This window comes from Typha angustifolia, chromosome 3 (genome assembly GCF_048772165.1).
Source record: "Typha angustifolia cultivar Huaian chromosome 3, ASM4877216v1, whole genome shotgun sequence".
NCBI classification, from domain to species: domain Eukaryota; kingdom Viridiplantae; phylum Streptophyta; class Magnoliopsida; order Poales; family Typhaceae; genus Typha; species Typha angustifolia.
Genome location: NC_133241.1, coordinates 8529167 through 8553931, shown reverse-complemented (window position 1 = coordinate 8553931; position 24765 = coordinate 8529167). Strand labels below are relative to the sequence as shown.

At 39.4% G+C, this 24765-nt stretch overlaps 3 protein-coding genes and 1 long non-coding RNA gene across 6 annotated transcripts; 2 read left to right on the top strand and 2 right to left on the bottom strand.

The window, feature by feature from the left end:
- Nucleotides 1-1202: 1202 nt before the first annotated feature.
- On the top strand, nucleotides 1203-2729 carry LOC140758173 (uncharacterized). The gene is made up of 2 exons (XM_073094258.1): nucleotides 1203-1513; nucleotides 1755-2729. The coding sequence occupies exons 1-2, from the start codon at nucleotides 1270-1272 to the stop codon at nucleotides 2462-2464; spliced, it is 954 nt and encodes a 317-aa protein (XP_072950359.1). The 5' UTR covers nucleotides 1203-1269; the 3' UTR covers nucleotides 2465-2729.
- Nucleotides 2730-5366: 2637 nt separating this feature from the next.
- On the bottom strand, nucleotides 5367-7096 carry LOC140758456 (cytochrome P450 94C1-like). The gene has a single exon (XM_073094630.1). It carries the CDS (start codon nucleotides 7031-7033, stop codon nucleotides 5507-5509), a length of 1527 nt encoding a protein of 508 aa, XP_072950731.1. The 5' UTR covers nucleotides 7034-7096; the 3' UTR covers nucleotides 5367-5506.
- Nucleotides 7097-13293: 6197 nt separating this feature from the next.
- LOC140780062 (uncharacterized) lies at nucleotides 13294-18122 on the bottom strand. Of its 3 annotated transcripts, XM_073125372.1 has the most exons (14): nucleotides 17835-18118; nucleotides 17491-17602; nucleotides 17273-17385; nucleotides 16434-16556; nucleotides 16167-16339; nucleotides 15778-15853; nucleotides 15516-15602; nucleotides 15286-15366; nucleotides 15155-15187; nucleotides 14981-15034; nucleotides 14735-14776; nucleotides 13998-14076; nucleotides 13798-13868; nucleotides 13294-13716 (listed from the first exon to the last, which is right to left on the bottom strand). In XM_073125372.1, the coding sequence occupies exons 1-14, from the start codon at nucleotides 18012-18014 to the stop codon at nucleotides 13597-13599; spliced, it is 1344 nt and encodes a 447-aa protein (XP_072981473.1). In that variant the 5' UTR covers nucleotides 18015-18118; the 3' UTR covers nucleotides 13294-13596. The 3 variants fall into 3 exon arrangements, with proteins under 3 accessions (XP_072981473.1, XP_072981472.1, XP_072981474.1); XM_073125371.1 differs by having other exon boundaries at nucleotides 17273-17602; nucleotides 17835-18120; XM_073125373.1 differs by lacking the exons at nucleotides 13294-13716; nucleotides 13798-13868; nucleotides 13998-14076 and adding an exon at nucleotides 14083-14653 and having other exon boundaries at nucleotides 17273-17602; nucleotides 17835-18122.
- A 6024-nt stretch (nucleotides 18123-24146) lies between these two features.
- Nucleotides 24147-24716, top strand: LOC140778928 (uncharacterized). Its single transcript, XR_012107264.1, has 2 exons — nucleotides 24147-24295; nucleotides 24680-24716. It is a non-coding gene; the product is annotated as an uncharacterized lncRNA (long non-coding RNA).
- Nucleotides 24717-24765: the final 49 nt, after the last annotated feature.

Below are 24765 nucleotides of genomic sequence, written 5' to 3'. Positions count from 1 at the left end.
GGGTGGGAGAGGCCCCTCTGGGTGGGGGCGAGGGTCCCAGAGGGCAAGTGCCAGGACCTGCTCATAGTAATAGTTTATGTTGCTGGAGTTTGAGTTGTTTGGATATAGATGTAGTGCTTTTTGGCGGTCCCTAATTAAAATTTTTGCTTTACTCTACAGATGAATTAGGGTGGGTGCAGTTGGCTTTCTCTCTTTTTTAATTTATGTTATAACTGGGCGATCTTTTATCCACCGACATTTTTAGATTCCCAGGGTTGTGTGTGTCTTGAATGGCTGAACTGAAAAAACCTATTGTTATTAAGTTAAATAATACTTTGTGCTCCTGCAAAATTTCTTGAGCCTATTTTCTATTTTTTTATTGTGTTATGTCATTGGGCTTGATCCTCCGGATTAAATTATAGTATTATCTATTGTAAATCAAGGAAGAAGTTTGTGTCAAGAAGTTAAATGTACAACAATAGCATTTTGCGATTATAAAATGTTAAATTGATTCAGCACCTAAAATGTTTTCAATTACCATCAAAGCTAAGAAAATTGTATTGAGTAGATACTTTTTTCCGCCCAACCGTACAGCAGTGGAGAGGTCACGAGTTTAATAGCTCGGGAGAGCATTTCATTCTTTTTTCACATAAAAAAGTTACATGATCTTCTATATAGCGGTTTATAAATTCGTTTTCAATTAATACGGCCTCTTCTTGACCATCATGCATGGCCATCTACTGTGTGTAAAAGGGTAAGAGACGATGCAAAGCTTGAAATATTCAAGCGGGAAACACAAGAGATTCCTCCCACATGGTCCTCTTCATATTTCCATTATAATATATTTCCTGCGTCACCTTCCAGTGTTATAAGCAATGCAGAGCCGCTGACATTCTAGTGAGAACCCAACTAAGTGATGCATAAAATTTATTACATTCATATATACTTTCCAGTCCACAAATGGCTGGAAATTGATGAGCGAACCAGTTAGGCGGTGCCAAGTGTTAAGGTATCAAATTTATCCCGTCCCGGTTGCACGCAATCCGAGAACTTCGTGCTCCTGCAGGTGGCCGACCCATTAATAGTTGACCCGCAAATATAGCAACTATAAGATCTATAGAAAACTAAAGCACGCGATTGGATCCAGCTGAAACATTTGACTACGAAGTCAGAAGATTGGGTAATCGAAGCTTTATAAGAAGGCCAAGACGCGTATTAGGAGCCACTCAACTATCTCATAGGAAGCTAGCTGACAAGAGGTTTAGGCTTAACTGCGTCACTTTGCTTGCCATGGCTGTCTTAGCTCGGCCATGCACTCTTCTGTTGGTTTGCTCCTTCGTACTCGTGGTGGCCGTGGTTGCCCAACCAGTCCCGCCAAACTTTGTTACCATCCAACCCGGCAAGTTTAGCAAGCGAAACTACGAGATAGTGTGCCAAGACAAGGATAAAAAGAAGCCCGGATGCCAAGTTAGTTGTCCTTCGAAATGCCCCGACGAATGCGTTGTCCACTGCCCATCATGCAAGGCAATGTGCAGTAAGTAACCAATAATATATGCATTTATATTTAAACCTAGTTTAGTATCTTCTTGTTTCTCACTTCGTCTTTTGGGATGTTTTTGATTGCTAAAGAAGTTTCCGTAGAAAAAACAAAAAGGATATTATCATTATGTTCGTTATAAAGACTGTCACACAAGGTTCTATAGTGCTTTGGTAGCCTATCTTTAGTGATTCAAACTTTGATGTAATAACTTTTTTTTTTTTTTGGCATGGCGCAGTGTGCGACTTGCCGGGTCAAGTGTGCGGAGACCCGCGCTTCACCGGCGGCGATGGCAACACCTTCTACTTCCACGGCCGGAAGGACATGGACTTCTGCCTGCTCTCCGACGCCGACCTCCACATCAACGCCCATTTCATCGGCAAGCGCAACTCCGCCATGAACCGAGACTTCACCTGGGTCCAGGCACTCGGCATACTCTTCGCCGATCACCGGCTCTTCATCGGTGCTCAGAAGACGGTGACATGGGACAACGACGTAGACCGCCTCGTGATCACCTTCGACGACCAGCCGGTTTACATACAGACGGAGGAGAAAGCCAGATGGGCGTCTTCCTCCTCGCCAGCATTGTCGATTACAAGGACAAAAATGGCTAACGGAGTCGTCGTCGAGCTTGAGGGGAAATTTATGATCATGGTTAACGCGGTTCCGATCACAGAGGAGGACTCGAGGGTTCATAACTATGGCGTGACACCGGATGATAGCCTGGCTCACTTGGACTTGGCTTTCAAGTTCTACTCCCTTAGCAACGACGTTCACGGTGTGCTTGGCCAAACGTACAGGCCTGACTACGTAAACAAAATGGACGTAAGGGCCAAGATGCCTGTAATGGGTGGAGCCCCCAATTTCTCCTCGTCAAACCTCTTCTCTGTTGACTGCCACGTCACACGTTTCGGTCGTGGAGCAGCCGCAGATGTCGCCGTTGTCTAAGGAGCTATAGAGCAACGTTTGAACGTTGCGTGCATGGAGTCATCGATCTTTGTTAATTAAGGAACAATTAAAATAAATAGCACAATGTTGCTTGGTAGAGTAATAATATATATGTTATCCTCTAGGGCCTAATATTATGTCATGGTAGTTTTAACTTTCCACTGTATCGTTATGGTTGTGTCATGCTATACTATGCATGAGTAATTTGTTAGATAATTCATCTATCGGTATATATGCTGCAAGTGCATGTGTTACGATTTGAGGATATGTCTTGGAATTTGCGATTTAATCTTAAGGAGGTTTAATTAATTTCCACCCTGCGTAATGAGTATGCATATAATTAGATTGATTTGAACATCTATTTAAATTTATTTTGGTCAACTAGTCTCAATTCGTACATAAAAGCTTTTATAGTGATCATTTGTGAAACCTCCAAACAGATAGCATCTTTCCGACTAAAAAGGTCAATCCATTGTTTCAGTCACTTAACCGGGAGTGCTAAGTACGTGCATAACATTTTTGAAGAACAGTTTTATGTGCAATTTTGTTGTTCAGTTGTAATGATTAATTTGAAAAATAAGAATTTATGTTTAGTTACTAAATTATATATATATATATATATATAAAAAGAGTAGAGTCAACGTGACCTCTTTAAAATAATAATAAAAAAGAATATATATCCTCGTAATAAATAATATGAAGTTGAATGAGAGAAGATAAATAACAAAAAAAAAATGTTATTTTAGCTAGTCACTTTTAATAATTCCCAGGTATTTTAGCTATTAGACGATGGTATTTTGGTCATTTACGGCTAAAAAAAAATAATTGAATAGAGTTTCTGCATGAGGAAGATATTAGGTTATCTCATACTAATAGAAATCTTATTAAAATAATATGCATAACTTTATCGCATCTCTCCACGAGATCTTGCGTATCTGATCACATGATTTAACTTATGTAAGATTTGATCAAATATATTTAGAGGAGATGTAATTTATGAATAAATATTCTCAATATATGTCATATTTAAATTATTGGAAGAGGTACAACTGGCCCAATTGCAAAAATAGGCCCAGTCTGCGTCAATTATCAAATTGGGCTACTACGAGGAGTGTAAAGTTGAGCAGAGCTTTAGTTTCCTCAATCATTTAGCCCAAGGATGGGCTACGGCCTAGAAATTGGTCCCTAGTCGCATTAATGTCATGCATGCACTTCATCCTAAATCCTTCCGCGGTTTACATTGATCGAAGAGGGTAGCAACTTTATCTTATTGTTTGCTGCAAGATCTCCCATCGTGGCTCTAAGTCTAACAAGGATAAGAATGCTAGCTTCATTAATTTGCTTAATAAGTTACCCTTGTCCACTTGTCACATGAGTGAAGGAGACTATTCTCGTCCACACGAAAGAGATGAAAACGGCATCCTTAAGGCTGATGCCAACGAAAGGAGGACGACTATATATTCTAATCCTTACTAAAGGAGGTGACAAAGATTTTACTTTAATTTAACTCTGCTTTACTTGGATAAGGAGATGGCAACCGACAAGAGTTGTCAAAAGTCAGCGATCTGATGCATTCCATTGGCATTTCTGGAGTCAGGAGTCATCATCAAAATTGGATAGCGGTTGGTTGGTTCTATCAGTCCAGGCCCAAGGGGATTTCGTTGGACGAGATCAAGGTGAACAACTAAGCTGACAGAGATTTAATTTGTCACGTTGCTGAACGCGGATTGTAACTCGGTCCAGCTACTAAATGGTCCTCAAAGCCAAATTTAATGTGCGTGGATCTTTTCAAGTTGGAAGCTGATCGATCACCATAAGTAAACGAAAGAATCTGGACCTCTTCAAGTTCACATTGAGAATGCATACGTATTCCATATTTATCACACCTTCGCTGTCAATCATGTGGATGGATCCCCGGCCATTCTTTGCAACTTCAACTTCAAACATCATATATACTTTGTTATTAATATATATTATTTCAAATTAAACAAGGAGTTGAAAAAAAAAAAAAAGAGATCGAGATCGAGATCTATAATGCGTTACTTCTCTCGAATCTCTACTTTAATTGTAAGGAATAACCACCCATTTGTGGTTGGTGGGCATGCAGCTGCATTCCACCACCTCGATGCAAATCGATGATAACTTAGTCCTGGCCCTTGAGCTGGCTGTACGGGTACGGGCACAGTCTCCTGCTCCTTACGTGTCGTTTAGATGGATAAACAAATGGGACGGTGTATAATTATTATTGTTTCTGAAGCCCAATCAAAGGAACAACATGCTTGAGAGCAATAAAGAGATCGACAACGTGTGTAAACTGTTACAACACAATGTCGATCGATGTACCTTAATTACTGTACCTACTTTCTGGTACAAGGAAATTATATATGGTATCCACCGTTTGTACCACTCTCGTTCTTGCTCTGCTTACCCACGCCAAACAGCAGGCATCCATCTCATTTATTTATGTGCTCCTAAGTAACTGATCTCACGAAAACTTCTTCTTATCGATTGATTCAGCTTTATTTTTCTTTTTTCTTTTTTAAAATATATTTCTCACTCAAAACTTTTAAAATAATATAGTTTAGTTTTGTCCCTTACATTCTTTAATATAATATATCATAGTCTCAGGAAAACTTCTTATCGATGGATCGACTCTTTCGGTATTTGCCCACGCTTCTCTGGAAAAAGGTATTGGATAGCCTTCTGATTAATATAGTTTAAACTCACAGTTTTTGGGGGTAATTATATTAACAATCCCAATTAATTTCTTTAGCTAATTCGTACCTGATCCATTCGTACATAAAACTTAAAAAGTTACACATGCCGCAGCACTTAACTAAAAAATAAGATTCGCTCCAGTGAGTGGAGAGCTCCAGAAGTAATGAAGGGCTAATTACTAAAATGGCTTTATAAATATATATATATATATATATATATATTATTATTATTATTATTTTCGTTTTCTGTGAGATTTCTCTGTACACATCAGGCGCAAATTAGCCACATCAGATAGTTACACGCTAACATGTACCGAAGACAAGACTATCCACTTCTCCTCCGGCGCTTGACGCTAGCCCAAAGCCCGCCGCTAAGGGAAGCGGTGAGCCCCGGCGCGAACTTGGGTTGACCATCCCGAACGCGAATACGGAAGTCGAACCTTTGAACGACCGATACGATCACAGTCTTCATCTCCAGTATGGCGAACTCCTTCCCAATGCAAACACGTTGCCCGGCTTGGAACACCGGGTACTTGAACAAGCTCTCAGGTGTGAACACACCGTCTCTAAGCCACCTCTCCGGCTTGAACTCCTCGCAGTCGTCTCCCCAAATGCTCTCCATCCTCCCCATGGCGTAGGGGTGGTAGGTCACCCTCCTTCCCTTATTTACGAACGTGCCATCTGGGAGAACGTCGTCGTCGACGCAGAACTTGGAGTCAAACTGGACCGGCGGGTACAGCCGCATGCTCTCGTAAATCGCCGCGTGGAGGTAATGCATCCCCTTTATCTTCTCGTAGCTCGCTGGGGCATCGCCGTGGTCCGATCCCTTTATGACGTCATCTACCTCGGCGCGCACGGCGGCCAGCACGGCCGGGTTCTTGGATAGGAGGAGGAAGAAGGTGGTGAGGACCGATGCGACGGTGTCGCGCCCGGCCAAGAGGAAGCTGACGACGATGTCCCGGAGGTACTTCTCGTCGTCGCCGTTGACCGAAGCCATGAAGCGGGAGAGGAGGTCGTGGTTCGACTCGAACCCGAGTTTTCGACGCTGTCGTATGACAGCGACCGCTAGGTCATTGATCAATCCGATGGCTTTCTTGAGCTCCCTCTCCGACCCCACGTTAAGCCATCTCTTTATCTTCCATACGATTGGAGCCGTGGCGGCGCCGCGCCACGCCGATAGCCTGGAAGCGGTGTCGAACGCCATCGCGAACTCCGACATCGGCAGCGAGATCTCGAGACAGGCCGGATCGAGCCCGAAGGAGATCTTGCTGATGGTATCGAAGGTGAATCGACGAAACACGTCTTGGAGGTCAACGGTCTTCTCATGGCTATCGGCTACGGAAGATAAGAGAGGGAGGAGCCGGCTGTTGACTTCGGCGGATACGATGTCGAACGCGTAGGATCGGACGGAGACGCTGCCGAGCTCGAGGCTGGCCATCTTGCGCTGGAAGAGCCACTTGTCGCCGTCGACATTGAAGATGCCGTTGCCGAGGAGATCCTGGAGGATCGAGGAGAAGGGCTTGCCCTTGGGGAAGTTTTCGAAGTTGGTCTTGAGCATGTACTCCACGTTGACCGGGTTGGCCGTGATGGTGCTCCCGAGCACGTGCACGTGGATAGTCCCCGTGGGTGACTCGCGGAGTAGGTGGGTGTACCAGTCGGAGAGATTGGTGAACTCGGCCGTCCACGACGAGCTCAGGTACCCCTTACACACGTGGCAGTTGCACCATGGGCGCAGCCTCAGCAACAAAAGGATCAAGCTAAAGCCAACGAACACGGCGGTGAAGGAGAAGAAGGTGAAGGAGAGGCAGCTCTGCACTGCTTCTTGCGTTGGCGTCTCCATAGTCATCGTCATCGTCGTCTTCTTCTTCCTCGGTTTTAAGAAATGAATTGGAGTTTATGTTATTGCAAGCAGCTAGCTAAGGATGGTCCTTAGTTTTATATACGGCAAAAAGAATTATTATTATTATTATTATTTGGTTTTCTTATTAATCAAAACGAAAATAAATTAATTGTGGTGGGTTTAGTGAACTAAATTGGTTGCCCTCTTTTTGGGGCAATAGTGGTGATGGTTTCTTGCAAACCAATGGGTGAGAGACACAGAGAAAGGAGGACAGCGGGTGGGAGCCACACACACATACATACATTCATAATACACATAGAGGTATAATAAGAGCACGAGCACCTCGTGCGCTAAATGAAATAAAAATATTTCTAGCTTTCACTCGGTCTTCCGTGGCAACGTCACGACCTTTCGAGCTACCTTTTTATTATTTCTTCTTCTTTCTTACCTCACCTTTTACTCACGTGTTCTATTACTTTGTCGACCAAGCTAAAAATATATATATATATATATATATTAAATTTTTTTTCTTTGAATTTTGATGTTTTTCTGTAGCACTGGCCTCCCTTTTTTTTCATATGACAAAAGAAAAGAAATCCAATATGATATGAAGTATAAGATTGAATCAAATTAAAATGGGTTAATTAATACGTAAAGATAGATGATTAAAGTTAACTATATCTCAAGTTGTGACTTTATAATGACGGGCGGACTTCATCTAGATTAATGTCATCCAGTTGCCAAGTTTATACGAATTTTTTATTGCTTAATCTAGAAGATAAATATTTACAATTAGATTTTCATCCTAAGTCCCCCCACCCCCCCCCCCCCCCCAAGACTTAAATCACTTCTCCGCAATAGCTTTAAAATATATATACATTATGTCATTTGATTGAGTACTAAGGACTAATAAAAATGGCAGTGACAATCCAAGAAATTAGGTTCTCATCCGCTAGCATAATACTGAACCAAATCGAGTTACAACTGAATTATTATCTTAATCATAGAAAGAGTTGGGTGGTTGACTCCCAGATTGGGCATCATAAATGGATTGTTATCTTAATCATAGGATAATTTAGGAGACAATCAAGAGAGGGTGCAGTTGGGGAAGCGATTCCGTTTGTATATTGAATTTTAAGTCCGCTTTTAGAGAACGGCGTTAATTTTCACATGGCAGCATCGTAAAAGGCGAACCCTGTGCACATCTCAAGGAAGTGCAACCCAAGTCGTACGAATTTTATTCGAATTCACATATCGGTACAAATTTGAATACAACCAATCGATCTACGAAACGTATTGGGCGAAGAAGTCCCTGTAACGGGACCATAGACGATCCCCAAAACAAAAACAAAAAAAAAAGATGATCAAGTGGACGGACACGAATGGATTCCAAATGAACCAACAACTCACATCATTCTCGTTTCCCCATTAACATATTCATTGAATTAGATTATGTCGATCATCCTTTGACCGATGCTAATTTTTTGTAGTTTATTGCTGTCATAACCCCCGAGGTGCTTAGAAACTTGTGGCATTTTAATCGTAGTGCCCACCAACTGAGGTTGACAACACGTTTGATTCGATTTCCCTTCCATTAAAGCGATTCAGGATACATCCTCCTCAACTATCTAATCTATCTATCTATCTATCTATCTTTTTTTTTTATATAAATTAATCATGTAAAAGTATATATATATATATATATATATATATATATATATATGACACAGTCCGATGTTCAATTCTCTCATCAATATCAATGTTTGTCGGAGAACTTATGTTTGATTCAATTCTCAGTGATCATCTACCTCTATTTTTTGAGATAAGTTGAGGGTAAAATACTAGTGTAATTTTTAATTTTTTTTAATGTCAACATTGCATTGTTATAGAGAAAGAGAAAATGATAAGAATAACTATCCTTTTAAAAAAATGACTATTCAACGTATGTATGTGTATGTATAAAAGTGATTGATTTACAACTCTTTGTCCACTTGCATATACCCCCCCCCCCCCTACATCTACTATTTATTTTTCTTTGGGGGGGGTGGGGGGATTTACATACTTATCCCCGGAAAGAAACATATAAAGATATACATACAAAGAGGAAGTGGAAGAAGGGGGGGGGGGGGTGGGGGGATTCACATACTTATCCCCGGAAAGAAACATATAAAGATATACATACAAAGAGGAAGTGGAAGAGGAAAAACAGAAAAGGATATGACTTAAAAAGACATGACATTCATGGGTCCGATAGGAACAGGCGTGAGATTGTCGTGTACTTACTTAGGTAAGCACTTTTCTTTTTTTAAATAAAAAATAAAAATAAAAAAATAGTTAAGATGAGGTGATCACAGCTCCGGAGCAGGCTCTCTCTCACATCCAATCCAGATCAACTAAAAGAAAATGAAAGATGTCCATGTGCGAAGCATGCTGAGTTTGAGATCAAATAAATTAACATCCGTTGCATGCGAGACACGTATGAAAGATCCAACCGATATAAATCCGACGGCTGTCGGAAGTCAGTGGGCCTCAGCACGAGTGACGGCTGTCAGTGTCTTGTTCCTCTTCGTGTTCCAGAGACGCAAGTGGTCCATAACAACGTCGGCACATGTGGCATCACACATGACGTAGCCCTTACTATTTTCTGAGACATATTCATTAAATTAAATTCAAATATATGAAATATTAACTTTAATCACACAATTTTATTAGCAAGACTAATTTTGAGAGAGAAAAGGAAGAACGTTCAAATTTATTCTTATAAAAAGAAATATGATTGCAAAAGGATCCATGACTGACTATATCATCAAATTCCTACATAGCTATTAAATATTTTTAAGGTATCTCTCGTTGATCTATCAATAAAACATGTTGTTTATAATACAATTACCCCTCAACCATTTTGTTTTTATTATTATTATAATTAATGATGTTCCATCGTAAGACTATTCATCATTTGAAAATATTTTAATTTTATTTTACCTACTGTTAACACGTGAGTGAGTGAATTAATTTATATAACTATACATATTTTAATAACCATAACACCCTCAAAGCTGCTCAAGGTCAAGACGACGACGTATAAGATAATAAAGGTACAGTCGCAAAGTCAAAAAATGTTGGTCAATATATATATATTTTAGAAGTGATAATGAAAGAGTTAAAAGGATAAGCTTGTAAATTATAAATAGAGTTTAAAATAAAAACACAGCCGCACAAACCTCTCCACCACCGCCGAATTGTTGCTTGCTGTTCACGGCACCATAAAAGTAAATGCCAACGTGTTGAATTAGTTTCATATATATATATATATAGATTTGTTGACTATTAGGGTAAATGATTTGATGAACAATCAATCTTAGTTAGACTATTTAGTGTGTGGTACATTGGATCGAACATAGGAGGAGACAGCAAATTAAGGGTACATATACCAGCATCATTGAATGGTACATGTACCCCCTCCAATGATGTATTCACTTTCAAACGTCTTTATTTAGTATTTTATGTCGGCATGAAGCTGGGCCAATCCGAAAATTAATTACTCTTTACACTCTAACAAAAGAGATTAAAACCGGACAACATGCTTCCACTAACACTGGGGCTTGTGGCTTGGGGCTTGGGTCTTGTGGCTTGGGGCTTGGGTCTTGTGGCTTGTGGCTTGTGGCCCTCCCAAAAGTAAACCAAGAGAACTTCACCAAAGCTCAAGTTGCCTCCAAAAGAGAAAAGGTAAACTGCAACATGTCGACCAACTTTGTTTTTCTGACAAAAAAATTTGATTACAATAATTAAAGGAAAGAGGGAGAGAGGGAGAGAGGGAGAGAGATACATGCATCTTATCACGAATAATAAGGGAAAGGATAAGAATATAGGTAGCCAAATTGGAAAGTAAGAAAAACCTCGATATCCGTACTTATTCCGGGAGCAAGTTGGTTTGCTAGTTACAATGTCACGGTCCCCCCACCTCCCTCTCCCTCTCACCCTCCTAGCCTGCAGGCCAGGGTTACGAATAGGAATAGGAATAAGAATAGGAATAGGAATAGCAACGACACTCTTATCGAAAGGATATAAGGATACTACTGTTGTATTAATTGGCTTCACAAGTGGATAAAAGCTCATATTGACCTCATTCACGACATGCGTTGCTAGTACAGAGACTCTCCTATTATTTAATAGCAACTACACTGTTGAATATATATATATATATATATATATATATATATATATAAAAATACGGCAGCATCGTTCAGATTAGTGGTTATTCTATATAGTATACACTACATGTTTGGTAAACAATAGATTAACTACTAGAAATTTTTTTCTTATTACTATCTCAAACACGCAACCTGATATTTCAATTCCAGTATCTCGTGCAGATTCTGGCAAACAAAACAATTATCAACAAAGACAAAACCCATTCATTGATGAATTAAATTATTGAGAAAATTGAATACTGTAGCTGCTGAGTTCTGCATCTATTGTTCAGAGATGAATCAGCATCCTTGAAAGATCATAAAAGACGGACCAAAAAAAAAACATTACCATCTCAAAAAGAAGAAAGAACGATGGCAATATTAATTCATAAACCTAAAATTCATTTAAGATATGTGGAACAATACAAGGTTCAACCTACAGTGGCATGTGGCATGTCTGATAGAAACATGCCTACTTCTAGTTTGTGTTACACTGCATATGGACTGCTTGCAGAATGGACCAGATCTGGTTCTGCTTGCCAAATTTGGACAGCAACATGCCACTGAAGAGGCCAAAACGAAAGAAAATGTTAACTGATTTGAGGATAGGATACAATAACAATTGCAATGTAGTTGATATATATATAAATCAATTAGTAGTAATCCGCTCTTCATAATAGTTACTTAATTCCAAAAAAAAATGCGAGTCTTCCACATTTTCGTACTGAGCATTTTGGAGGAATCGTTTCAGACAAATTATAGATTAAGAGTGTCTAGCGTAGAGCTAAAATATTTGTTTTAGACTGAAGAAATTTCTTCCGACTAAGAAACCAGAATGATACGCTATAGATCTGACCAATAATAGCAATAGAACCAAAAAAAATCTCCCCATTAAAGAGCAATGCCACTCTTTCATTTGTTTGCGTGCTAGTTACAATGTCACGGTCTTTCATCCCCACCCTAACAGTGTATAGGGTTTAGCCAACTAGGAATATCATTATATCAATGCTCCTCTTCTCAAAAGGATACATAGAGACTGTTGCATTGATTGGCTTCCAGTGAAAAAGGCAACCAATTCCTGGGCTTATCGGTATGTGCACAAGCAGCATACATAGGAATTCTTTTTCTTTTACTAAAGGAATTTTTCATATATAAAAAGATGCACAATATTTAAGTTGATCACTTCAGTAAGCAGCTTCATGCCTGAAGTCGAATAATAACAAGTCAATCTTAGCTTCGAGCCCGATTGGGCTAGGTTGGGAGTGGTCTCTTGTCTAGAAACTAGACATGAGCACAGGAGAGTGTGAGAAGAAGAAGAGTCTGGGCGATAAGTCGTTGTTTGTTAGACTTAAAACACTTTGACTTCAGCGGTAGCTTATTGTGTCTATTTTGCTGATGCTATCAATCATGAATGTCGTGATGATATTTTAGAAGAGGACGTGATATAGAGTATATAGTTTGGCAAACAATAGTGTCCAAAAACATTAGGCTGGACTGGAGTACCACAATTGTCATATTCTACGCCTATGTCGGTATCACCCTTTCTCTTGTGATCACAAGTGAAGAAGGCCAACTTGGTTGTTAGCTTTTAGTAGTGATATGATGGTTTTGGTTGTGTATCGTATAGAGCATTCTAATTATTATTATTTTCTTTTCTTTTCTCAGTTAATTTTGTTTCAGCTAGCTTGTCCTTAGATAACCTACCTCTCTTATACTGTTATTCTGTCATTAATGTTTTTTGTCTACTGAATCAAATCTATAATTCAAATTTGACGGAAGTTTAATTCAAATTAAACATGAATACACACATTTATATTTCTATAAATCTCTCTTCATCTTTCTAGTCCTCTTCTCTTTCTATCACAGAGCCGGAACCTTCTGGAAGCGTCTCGATCCCGTCGACGGCCTATGGGGTTCCTTCCAGGTGCCGGTGCGGGCCAGTGTCAAGGCCGAGAGGAGATATAAGATATAAAAGAGATTTAGTTTTCCTCGTTGTGTTGCCATCTTCTTTTCTCTCTTCTTATTTCCAATTAAAAGAAATGTTTTCAATTCATATGTCTAAAGATGCAATAAATCAAACTATTTAGTCTCCAAAACGACTTCTTTGATAAGTGTAAAGCCTAAGCAAACGGATACCATGTACACGCATAGATGTGGGAGGAATTATAGAAAAAACATGGAAAGAGAAATTCAGTTCCCTAGACTAGTATGCTGAGAAAGGGGTGCCCAATGGAACAACTTTGCAAGCCCAAAAAGAATAAGAACATGGCCCTCCGAGCTGCTGCTCTGATTAAAAATTACACCTCCATATGGACATGTGCGCAATATCTCACCTTTAAATTAGCAACTAAAGATTGGTTGCACAACAAGCATTATATGCTGCTGTCACTTCTGTAGCAAGAGAGGTGCTTCAAGCGACTCATCTCGATGCTCTGGAGTCTCAGAGACTGGCAATTTATGCGGAGATTCAGGATTTAGAGTCCAAGCAAAGCCCAAGGAGATTACCTACATGATAGTACGAACTAAGTTACACTGCACATAATCAACTTCATATATTTATGGACATTTGCGAGCGAGAGGCGAGACCATGAAGATTGAAGCGATAATAAAGCTGAACCCTTTGCAGTCGAAAGGGGCCTTGCTTGAAATGAATAGGGCTGAAACAGTTAACAAAGGGAGATCAGGATGCTAAAACAATCCAAAATATCTCTCAAGAAGAATGATAAAGTGATTGCCATTATCAAATTACTCGAATGGATTCATTCAAGCTAACATGTTACACTTACAGGTTAATGGACTCATTATAAGTGGTGATAACAAGCTGGCCATTGATTGCACAGCTGCAATAAATCCTTGTGCCTTTCCCTGCGGAAATCACATCCTTCTTAGATGCAACAAAAGTATGACAATTAGACAAATAAACCTGCAAAATGTGAGATTGGTGTGACCCGATTCTGTGCTTTAAATTTCATTGAATTCTAGGTAATTTGATAAGTTCTACATTTCCACGAGTGATCCGAGTTCACTATATAACGTCACCTAGTAATTTTAGTCATTGGTCATAAGTTTGACTATAAAAGTCAGCAAGAGAAATTTGCTACACTATCCTTGAAAATTTCTATTCCAAGTCATGGATAGAGATCTCAGAAATTTGCTGCATGCTTGTCAGGATTGTGAATCAATTGAAACAAAACGACCAAAGATCCAAAACGTAAGGAACAAATTGACAGTGGAACTGTAAAGCACCAAGTTTCATCATACAGGATTCAGGTCAAATATATGAATAATGTGAACAGACAAAATAGCAGATTGGTGATATCTTTTAGGTTCTGAACTGAAGTAACCTTTCTCAGGTTTTCGGGTAAGATTTGAGCCTGTATCAGGTCCTTTCCCCAAAGGAAGAAGATCATAAATCCCATAGGCTTAGTTGTTGTAATTGAACCTAAGCAATTGGATTCATTTTGGCAGCTATCAGGCTGTCATATTGAACTAGAGATATAGAAGTCATGAAACTGAAACATACCTGGTTGGTTGAGATGACCGACTTTGAAATGATAGCATAAGTCTGCAAGGTGTAGAAAAATCTGATTAGAATCACTTTTGAATTATGGTAAAGCTGAAATGAAATGCTGATTACCACTATTGGCTGCAGTTTTCACAAGGGAACCTAAATTGATACAATAATAGTATGCTACTTGAATGGCTAAAATAGAATCATGCATCTCCCGTCATAGTTTCTTTTGCTGGTTGTAGGTCTCCGATTACTTACAGATGGTTTCACAAGAACATAGATGACACCAAATGAAGCGCTGAGGTAGGGAACCTGCAGAATAACGCCATTGGTTCATATGTCAACAGTGCCATTAGCTAGTAATTGTTATAGGGTTGTAACGTTTTGTCAGGAAAGCAAGAATATGTTAGTAATCGGAGCATGAATACGTACCCAACGAGCCCATGCCAGACCATAAAGCAGAGCCTGTGAAAAAGAATATCATAATGTTCACTTTTGGATTAAATGTAGGAAAACAACAAAGAAGGTCCTGGCAAACTGACAAGTCCTCGTAGAAAACCTACATAAGCAATTGCTGCAATTACTGCAATGCATAATACACCCTTTTCTCCAGTAAATGGATTAATAAGAGGAAGCACCAAAATCTGCAATTGAAAAAAATATCAATCACTTGATATTATACCGGCTGAACTGAATTCAGTTTTAGCCAACTAAACTCAGCTATTATGCATCTTTCAGTAAGAACTTCACTGTGCCAATTAATAGAACTTAGGGAATTAGTAGGTCTTATAACCTGAGAAAAGATAGAGCCAACGCCAACCACCATTAGAATCTCAGAGAACTGATTTTTGTTGAAACCAAATACTGACTTCAGATAGTACTGCAGAGAAAGTTGTATGCCAATTCTATGTTATAAAAGATCATGTGAATCACAAAAACTAAATATAATATTTGCAAAACTTTAGATGAGCCAATGACAATACATATCAGAAGGCAACAAATGAAATGGATTTAAAAAAAAAAAAATCTAGAAAAAAAGAGATGAAAAAAATTACCAGCAAAACACCGCTGATGCCAGACATTCCCAATTCATAAAAGAAGGAAACAAGTGAAATGCCTTTAAGAGTTTCACTGAAAATTAGAGAAAGGTTAGGAAGTAAGATAATACAATTTCAATGTGATACATGTCCACACACATGCTCTGAAAGTGCAAACCTATATATATGGACCCCTTAAAGTATCTAGGCATTGTTAAGAAATTTTGTTTCTGTACTACACATACAGAAATGTGTGGAATGCTCATGCAAATTCATGTTCATACAACTATTTCCTTGATACAAAGCAAGAATACTTGATTACATACTTTTTGAAGATGTTGTGCGCATGCATAAAAATGGCTTAGCTACAAGTACACTTTATCCATATATTACACGACAAAAGGTACCTATTAGTGACAACATGTATATTATCCTTCATGGAGTTCCAACGTTCCTGTAAGGCTCTTCGAACAAAGGATGAATATGATACATAGGGATGTGGCGAGGGAGCTTCACTAACTGTCTCAACCAGAAATATTTTCAAGTAGAGAACAGAACAGACCAGTAGAGTTATTGACACCTGAGTATACAGCACAAACTATTAGAGTAACATAAAATAGCAGGCGACTGGGTCATTAATAAGGAAACTCAAATAGGAACTTGACATAACATGCCTCAAAAATCCACCCTTCAGGAAGAAAACGAGCCAAGACATTTCCCAGAACATGAGAGGCAGAAAAAAGTCCAGTTATAAATCCAAATGCAACAGCTCTCTTGTGGGGTTCCACTACATCTGCCTAATTAAGAAAGAAAGATCTGAAGTTTTGAACGAGCACAAGATATCATTAGAAAGTCAGATCTAAATGAAGCACTTTGTTTACCAGTTAGTTATACAGCGACCAAGTAAAGACAAACCAGTTTGAATACCAGAGCTGATCTAAATGCTATATTTATCTATTTATTTTTAACTTTTCACAATAGTTAGACTCATAAGAAAAGAATGATACCCTAGCATAACAGGAAAGGAGCTGATTTAAGTTAGTTCAAGAAAAATAAACAGGAATAAAAAACAGTACTGCACAACGTCCGTGCAGCCTCAAGTTTAGTAGAAAATAAATATAAGGATATTACTCACTGCAGTTCATTTCAGAATACATCAAATCATCATGTTAATAAGGCTCCAGAAGAGTTTACAGCATATTAGAACTGGTTATCTACCCTATAGACATTGGTGATGAATATCGAGCCAATGCAAATCACTTGTAACTTTCCACTAGTGCAACCTATGCTGAGACAATAATAAATGGATACATGTCGGCAGTAAGCAACTAATTAACTAAATATCAAAGTTACAAAATCTATTGCCTTTGCAGTGCACTTATTTCATGGAACCTAAGATGTAGGTTATCTAAACAATATGTTTGACAAAGCAGAATTGTAACAATTATTATGAATTAAGAACTAGAATGTAGTAAACAAAAAGTAGCAGATTGAATTTTAATGAATCTTTTACCGCATAAGCAACCGATATGCAAAATATGCTTCCTTGACTTAGGATATACGAAATTGTGCGAAGGATAAGGTATATGTATACAGCAGTCCTCGACTCATTCCAAGCAAGCACAACTAAAGACACATCATCAAAGAGAAACATCAGAACAAGCAGAAACATATAAAATCCGAAATAATAATCAAAAGATCTCACTTGATACAAAAATTTGAGAACCATACAAAATGGAACTATAGACGTTGATAGAGTGAGGAGAAGCAAAGGTTTCCGCCCGCACTCATCTGCAAGCTGCCCCAATATGGGAAGCACCAACATCTTAAATATTCCGACCACCTACGATGATATCAACACAATTAATTCCCAAAACAACAAATACTACGAGGAAATAAAAGTACAGGTCGATTGAAAATTCTAGAGATTATCTCATCAAAGGAGGATTTCTAACACCTGGCCAACAGAGCTCAAATCACACATCAAATTTTGCAACTTCGAATCAGACTATAATATCGAATCTAGTAAAAAAAAATGCATCTAAGGATTCTAGAGAGAGAGAGAGAGATGAGACCGTTTGTTGAAGACCGGTGAGGTAGATGGCTTCGGGGCAGGACTTCTCGCCGGGGCAGAGAGCTCTGGTGGTGACGTCCACCAACACCGACACTGTCATCTCCTCCGCGATCCAGTGGATGCATAGAGAGACCAATAGATGCACCATCGGCCTCAAAACCCTAATCTCTCCGATCTCCATTGCTGAGAGAGAAGGAGATAAGCGAAATGGAGAAAATATAAGCAACGGTTCTCTGTCTCTCTAATCTCCTTTGTTCGTTTCCTAGGTAGGTTGTTGAGAGCTGGGAGAGATAATTTGTGGGCCCCTGTACCCCCTCCACCTTTATATGATAAAGAAGTGGGCCCCTGTACCCCCGCCTCCTTTATATGATAAAGAAAAGGAAAAGGAGAAAATTGTCAACTTAAACCCTATATTATCTTCTTATTCGTGATTAAAACCCTGCAATGTTCACATCTTCCAAGAATTAAACTAAATAGTATAAGAATTTATTTAAAAATTTCCTTGAAGACAGGCTGGGAGAGATGACCAGTAAGGGGCGCCCGTGCTGGGCCTTCGCCGGCACGTGGCGGAACCTGGTTGAGCGCGTGGCTGTCGCGTTCTTCGCGTGCTTGGAGATCAACTCAACCAACGGCTCCGATTACGCCAGTGCCACTTAGCGAACAGCTTACGTATACGACCGTCCGTATTATATTTGATCTATGCAATACGTGAGCACGATGGGTCCCACTGAGCCATTTTAACCAATTAACCGTCCAGTGGCTACTAGTGGATCAGCTGTGTCAGCTGGAACAGCAAAGTTCGAATGGTATAAGATAGTCATATATGATAGGAATTAGGATGGATGCATCATAACGTTATGTTATGCTCAACTGTTATTATATATTTACAGTATTTACTGGGTCAATGTTAAGTTGACCTCACATGGCATGAAACATTGTCCGACAAAATTAATATCGCGGCATCTTTCTGACAGTGAAGTTTACGTATTAATTAATAATTTTCCTAGTGGGATAAGATTAAGTTGTTGGGTTCTTATTAATTTTTTATCGATGGATCCATTATCATTTTATCCGCATTACCATCCCAATAACCCATTTATCAGAAAAATTAACTTTGATATGCTAACCCTGTTTGGAAAATTGCAAGTTATAATTTCCTCAGCTTAGGCCACGTAAATCGATCCTATGCGCAGTGGATATTATATATCCTTCGGCCCATATCCAATTCTCTCTTTGGACTTTCAGATCCTATCAGACAGATTATTCTGGGCCGCAGTTGCTGGGCAAATTAAAAAAGAATTTGGAAAGCTGCCCCCTCCGACCACTCTAATTATCTTCTTTCTCTCTCCTTTTTTTTTTTTTTTTTTCTAACCTTATCCTAAATGTGTAATGGCTTATTTAACTTAATTATTTTTTTTTAACCTTAAATTTTTAAGAATTAATTTAGTTAGATTAAAATATATATATTTTATTATCGAATTAGGTTAGGGATCCTTGAATGAGTACTGGGATCCTCTTTGAACTCAAACCAAACGGGCTTAATTTTTTTTTTTTCCTCCATTCTTCTTTCTCTTTCCCATCTCCTCTCTCATATTCCTTATTATTGCCATTTCGGCCCCCTCTCCTCCTCTCCCCTTCTCCTCCGTATTCATCTCTCTCTTTCTCGACTGTTATTCTTTCCATCATCTTTGTTGTATTACTTAATGTTGTAATCATATAGAGAGCTTGTGTTAAAAGAGTTCACTCTATTTCTACTTTTTATTTATATGAAATCAATTGATATGAATAAATGATATTTTATGTCTATGCACTTTCCCTTAATATATATATATATATAATTTAAACTTTTGTGGTTCTATTTCGATCAAATTTTATTTTTTCTAAAATTCTTATGCTTTATTAAATAGTTGCAGGTTTTATAGGCGTGACCTTATTCACAGAATCATAGTAGTTACTAGTCGAGGCTTCATAAACTATTCTCTACTAATGATAAGTTATTTCGATGGATGGTAGAGTGGTTGAGGTATCTTGTCCAAATACTTGATGAATTCAGTAGAAAAGTAGAGAGGCTACAACAATTGACAGCGACAGTGATAGCTAACACAAGCTCGAACATTAAAAACACGAGAGGTACTCCCAAGCCCTAAATTCTTCGAGATTTATGACACAGATAATTTAATCTTGGCCATATCTACATGAACAACTCTCAGAAGTCAGCAGTCACCTATCAGGCATCAATTTTAATCCATTAATACTAGATGGATACTTGACTATTACTTATACAAACAATATTAAATAGATACCCTGACGATAGCCACAATTTCTACGAGTCAGCTTCAAGTTGGCATCTTTTCGGAGTTTATTCGAAGATTCCGTTAATTTTTATTTATTTATTTTTACAAATTCTTGTTCTGCCGCCGACTTCTTCTTCTGTGGCAAAGGAAAAATATACCGGCTTCGCTTTAGGAAGCCACCGATGGAGCTACAATCGCCGAGACCTTCGTCCGTGGAATACGGTCGCGACACACCCGATATCGCCGTATCTAGAAAGGGACGTGATATTTCCTGCCGACTTCAGTGTTGCGTGCGGAATCAAATGGGCCGGGCCCATTAAGCAAGCAAAAGGCTTGGATTTGCTGTCTAGAAGCTGACCGCCGAGTCCAGTAGATATCACTTCATTTTTTCTTCGTAAATCTTGTAGCACAGTAAGTAATCACATTCTAATATGGTCTCTTTCATTATACATTTGCTACGTATTGGTTTCACTTGGGCTTGTGGTTTCAATAGACATTCTTTTGTTTCCAGAGAGATCCCATGTGTGTAGTAGTATTACTAGTGTCTTTCCATGAGACAAGTGCACAATGGAAGGGATCATACTGGTCCAGACTCAAACCACCATTGAGAATTAACCAGACTGGTCTGCAATGCCAAAATTAATCAAAAGCAACCATAGTTGGTATGGCAAAGCATGCATGATGAGGAGGGGTGGGCATGTCACATGTGAAGGAAGAAGGCATTTAGTGATGTGCAAGAACTCAATGGCACCTGCAACAACTCTGAGCAAATGCAATCCTACCCCTGTGAGCAAAGATTACATTCCCCATTCCAAAGTCTTCTCCTGCAATGAGTTCCCTTACCCAAAACTAAATAATATATCACATGCTGACCTCTAGCTAACTTACATATGCAAATCTTAGGTAGGAGTCAGCATGCAGCAGTATGGGCTTTCCTGATCTACAGAGGGCTCTGCTTCCTTCGTCCCCTCCGGCCATCCCCAAGATCATACTTAGATAGAATGAGCCATTCCATCCTTATTGATGTAGTGCCATACCCATGCCCAAATTGGAAGGCCATCATGATGATGAAAAATACCAAGATGCCCTTCTAAGAAGCTGCCATAATTGAGGTGGAAGGAGGAACACAAAAAGAATTTGACTAGTTATGGAGTGGGGGCAGGGCACTTGAATGCTTACTCATTCTTTTGTTCTTGGAGCCATGCAAGCAAAGATCCAGAGGAGATCTAGAGACATCAAGAATGATGAATACCTGCACAATCCTATCTTCAGGTCATAAACATAACCAGACTTGCATGTGAAAGTCTTGCCTCTGCCGGGGAAAGCAAGACTAAGATGAATTGAGGTTTTATATCTTATCCGGCATCGAATTCGAACGACCTCTGCATCATGATAATTTACTAGCTACTCTAAAAATTTTAAACGGTTCAAAAATATATTCTAACACTCTAGAGAATTCTAAGTAAAAATTTGTTTTCTTCACTGTTGTCAGTAATTGTTTCATTTTTCTTCAGGAAATTCTAATAAAATATTGCAAGAAGAGTGCCGAAGTTGCAATGGGTTGTACCTAAAGGGTGAATCTTTTAGACCTGCGGTCGAAAAGATTATTATTTTCCATGAGAATACTACGTACCTATTTGGCTCGGATAAAAAATTTATCCTAAATGTGTTTCTTATTATTATTTTTGTGTGTGTTCTTCGTTGAGCAGTGAAAAAGGAGTCATCTATATTTTGTGAGTTCACCTTGAGCAATGATCGTCGTATCCGTTGACATCTTCCATTCTTTGATCTCAAGGACGTCGTGATGGGGATGTGGCGAGAGCAACTCGTGAACGAGATAGATATTCGTGATATAAATATAGATGGCAAATTCGATTATTGCAATAATAATACACTGTATATATAGATGGGTGGAGAGTAAGAGAGGGCTCAACATGCTGACCTCTTTAACATTTATTTACGCAAATCTTAAGAACCAGCGTAATCTTCCATGCATCCTAGAATGAGCCATTCCATCCTTAAATCTAGTGCCAAATCTAAGCCCACATATAAAACATTGGAAGCATAGGAGCAGAAGGGAAGGTAAAAGTCTATCGTGATGATGAAAAATACCAAGACGCCCTTCAAAGAAGCTGCCATAATGATAATGAGGTGGAAGCAGGAACACCAAAAGGATGACTAGTTATCAATTGGGGCACTTGAATGCCCGCTCATTCTTTTGTTCTTGGAGCCATGCAAACAAAGATCCAGAGGAGAGAGAGAGAGAGATAGAATGATGGATACCTTCACAATCTTTTTTCTTCAGGTCATGAAGACAACCAGAGTTGCATGTGGCCAGGGCGTAAATCCTGGACTTCAATACTCTCTCTCTCTCTCTCTCTCTCTCTCTCTCTCTCTCTCTCTCTCTATATATATATATATATATATATATAAATTTTGTATGTGAAACTCTCATGTTATTATGAATTTCTTCGATTGCCCAAGTGTAGCACTTAGGGGTACTGGTCTCAAATGGAGGAAGAACAAAGAAAATAATTAATGGCTGGCATCATCATTGAGACTCTATCCCCAAGTAGAATGCAGAGGATCGATCTATTGCGCATAATCCCCGAGCCTTAGAACTTTATTATAGTTGCCACTTCTTTAAACTAATTTATCTTGCAGTAGATCAGATGCAGCTCCCGAGCTTGTGATTCTAAAGCTACATATATTTTTCCACTTTTTACTAACAACTTCAACATGAGTGCTAATTTTAGCATGCGTAGCAACAAAAAGATGTCACCAAAAAAAAAAAGAAAAAGAAAAAGGAAAAACTTTATATTAAAAACATTTAGAATAGATAATAGTAAATGGCGAGCACCGATGGAATTAAGGAAAGCCAAGTGTCTTTCATCAGGCACCAAAGATGGCCCGGCCCCCACGAGGTTTCTGCCCTCAACCATACTACATACTCAAGGGCAAAACGGCCATTTTGGCATGGCGATGCTCACGTTAAGCACCACCCCTCCGCCACCTGGCCCAATAGAAAAGTCCATTTAGCACAATTGCATGAGAAGCCTCATTAGTCCCGGAAACGGTTATACTTAACCAACGAGGCCCATGAGAGAGCCCAGGAGAAGAAGGAATAAACCACACCCCAGCCCAAGGGGCAGTTGAGTCATTTTGGAGTCATAACAAACTGCGAGAAAATGAGGGCTTTGCCCTCCATGCTCTAGCTCGATCGATCTATGGTTGGATTTGGATCTCCAAACTGGATCGAGATTTAAACTGAGAGAGTAGAGAAGAAATGGAATGGAGGGTGAAATTAAATGAGACTGGGGGGAGGGGGGAGGGGGGAGGGGGGAGGGGGAGGGGGAGGGATAATAATTAGAGGTAGTAATAATGGGAAAAAACCAAAAGAGCATCGATGAGGGGTGATGATGGGAGTGGAAGGGGAAGAGAAGGGGTGGGGTGGGGCAAAAGGCCCGTAAAGGCCATCATTGCGAATCTTGGGCCGACCAAACTCATCATAATTTGGAAGGGGTAGTGGAATTCCAGAAATGCCCCCCAACCCCTTCCCCCCGGTGCCTCATCATCACGTGACGCCAACCTCCACCCCCACCTCTTTTCAAGTTCCAACCTCATCATTTGCTAACATTAAACTCTCGCCCCCTACCGGCCGCCTCCTTCCTTTGCTTGCTTGCTTACATACATACATGCATGATTTCTGTGGCAGTAGACACGAGATAGATAGATAGATAGATAGAGAGATAGAAAGAGAGATGGACTTTCTCTCATCTTGAGCACTATAAATATGCCCACACCCCACAAGCCAAAAGAACATCTCAAACTACAAAGATACAAGTCTCTTTCTTTCTTTCCTTCTTTCTAGCTAGCTACCTCAAGTCCTCTCATCCTAGTATCATATTTATCTTTCACAACTCTGAAGGCCAGCCACCCAAAAGGTGATCACTTTGGATGCTTATCTTATTGTCTAGGATTCTTCCTTCTTGGTGAGGAACTGAGGGTTCGCGGTACTTGTTATGCTTTTCTTATTTTAGCATGACTGATGCAGGATTCATTTTTCCCTTTTGGTTTCTCTCTCTCTCTCTCTCTCTCTGTATTACGTATTGGTGGGCAGGAATATACAGAATTTGGTATTCAAAAGAACCACTTATTTTTCTTCTGTGTAGGGCCTTGCTACTCTGTTCTCCTCTTTTTTTTTTTTTTTTGTATGGGGTGGGGCGGATTTCCTTTTCCTTTTTTCCCCCAAGTTTAAGTTCCTTTGATCCACCTCTTTCATGGATGGTGTGCAATGGCACGGAGCCCAAAGCCTTTTGGGCTCTTCTTTTGCTTTAGAAGGTTCAGTTATGCAGATTTTGGGAGGGGTTGTGGGTCTCTCAATGCTGTTGCTTTTTGTTCCTTTTGGCTTTTCTTAGGTTGTAGCGCACTTGCTTCTCCCTTTTCATTCTTGTGCAAAACTTGCGTTGTTACATCGGCACAACTCTCAGAGTCGCACAGAGATATACTTAGTCCTAATAAGCTCCTGCCTCTTTTTGGTGTTTGTATGCAGGGTATTATTGTTCGGAACAAGTCATGGATAGGCTCAACTCCAAGTTGTACTTGCAAAACTGCTACATACTCAAGGAGAACGAGAGG

Excerpts from the sequence above, each read along its gene's own strand:
- LOC140758173 (XM_073094258.1), top strand. The coding sequence starts at position 1,270 with ATGGCTGTCTTAGCTCGGCCATGCACTCTTCTGTTGGTTTGCTCCTTC. Across the intron at positions 1,514-1,754 it reads ATCATGCAAGGCAATGTGCA|TGTGCGACTTGCCGGGTCAA; the intron begins GTAAGTAACCAA and ends GGCATGGCGCAG.
- LOC140758456 (XM_073094630.1), bottom strand. The coding sequence starts at position 7,033 with ATGACGATGACTATGGAGACGCCAACGCAAGAAGCAGTGCAGAGCTGC.
- LOC140780062 (XM_073125371.1), bottom strand. The coding sequence starts at position 18,014 with ATGGAGATCGGAGAGATTAGGGTTTTGAGGCCGATGGTGCATCTATTG. Across the intron at positions 15,188-15,285 it reads TAATTGCAGCAATTGCTTAT|GCTCTGCTTTATGGTCTGGC; the intron begins GTAGGTTTTCTA and ends TCTTTTTCACAG. Across the intron at positions 14,077-14,734 it reads CGGTCATCTCAACCAACCAG|GGAAAGGCACAAGGATTTAT; the intron begins GTATGTTTCAGT and ends TGATTTCCGCAG.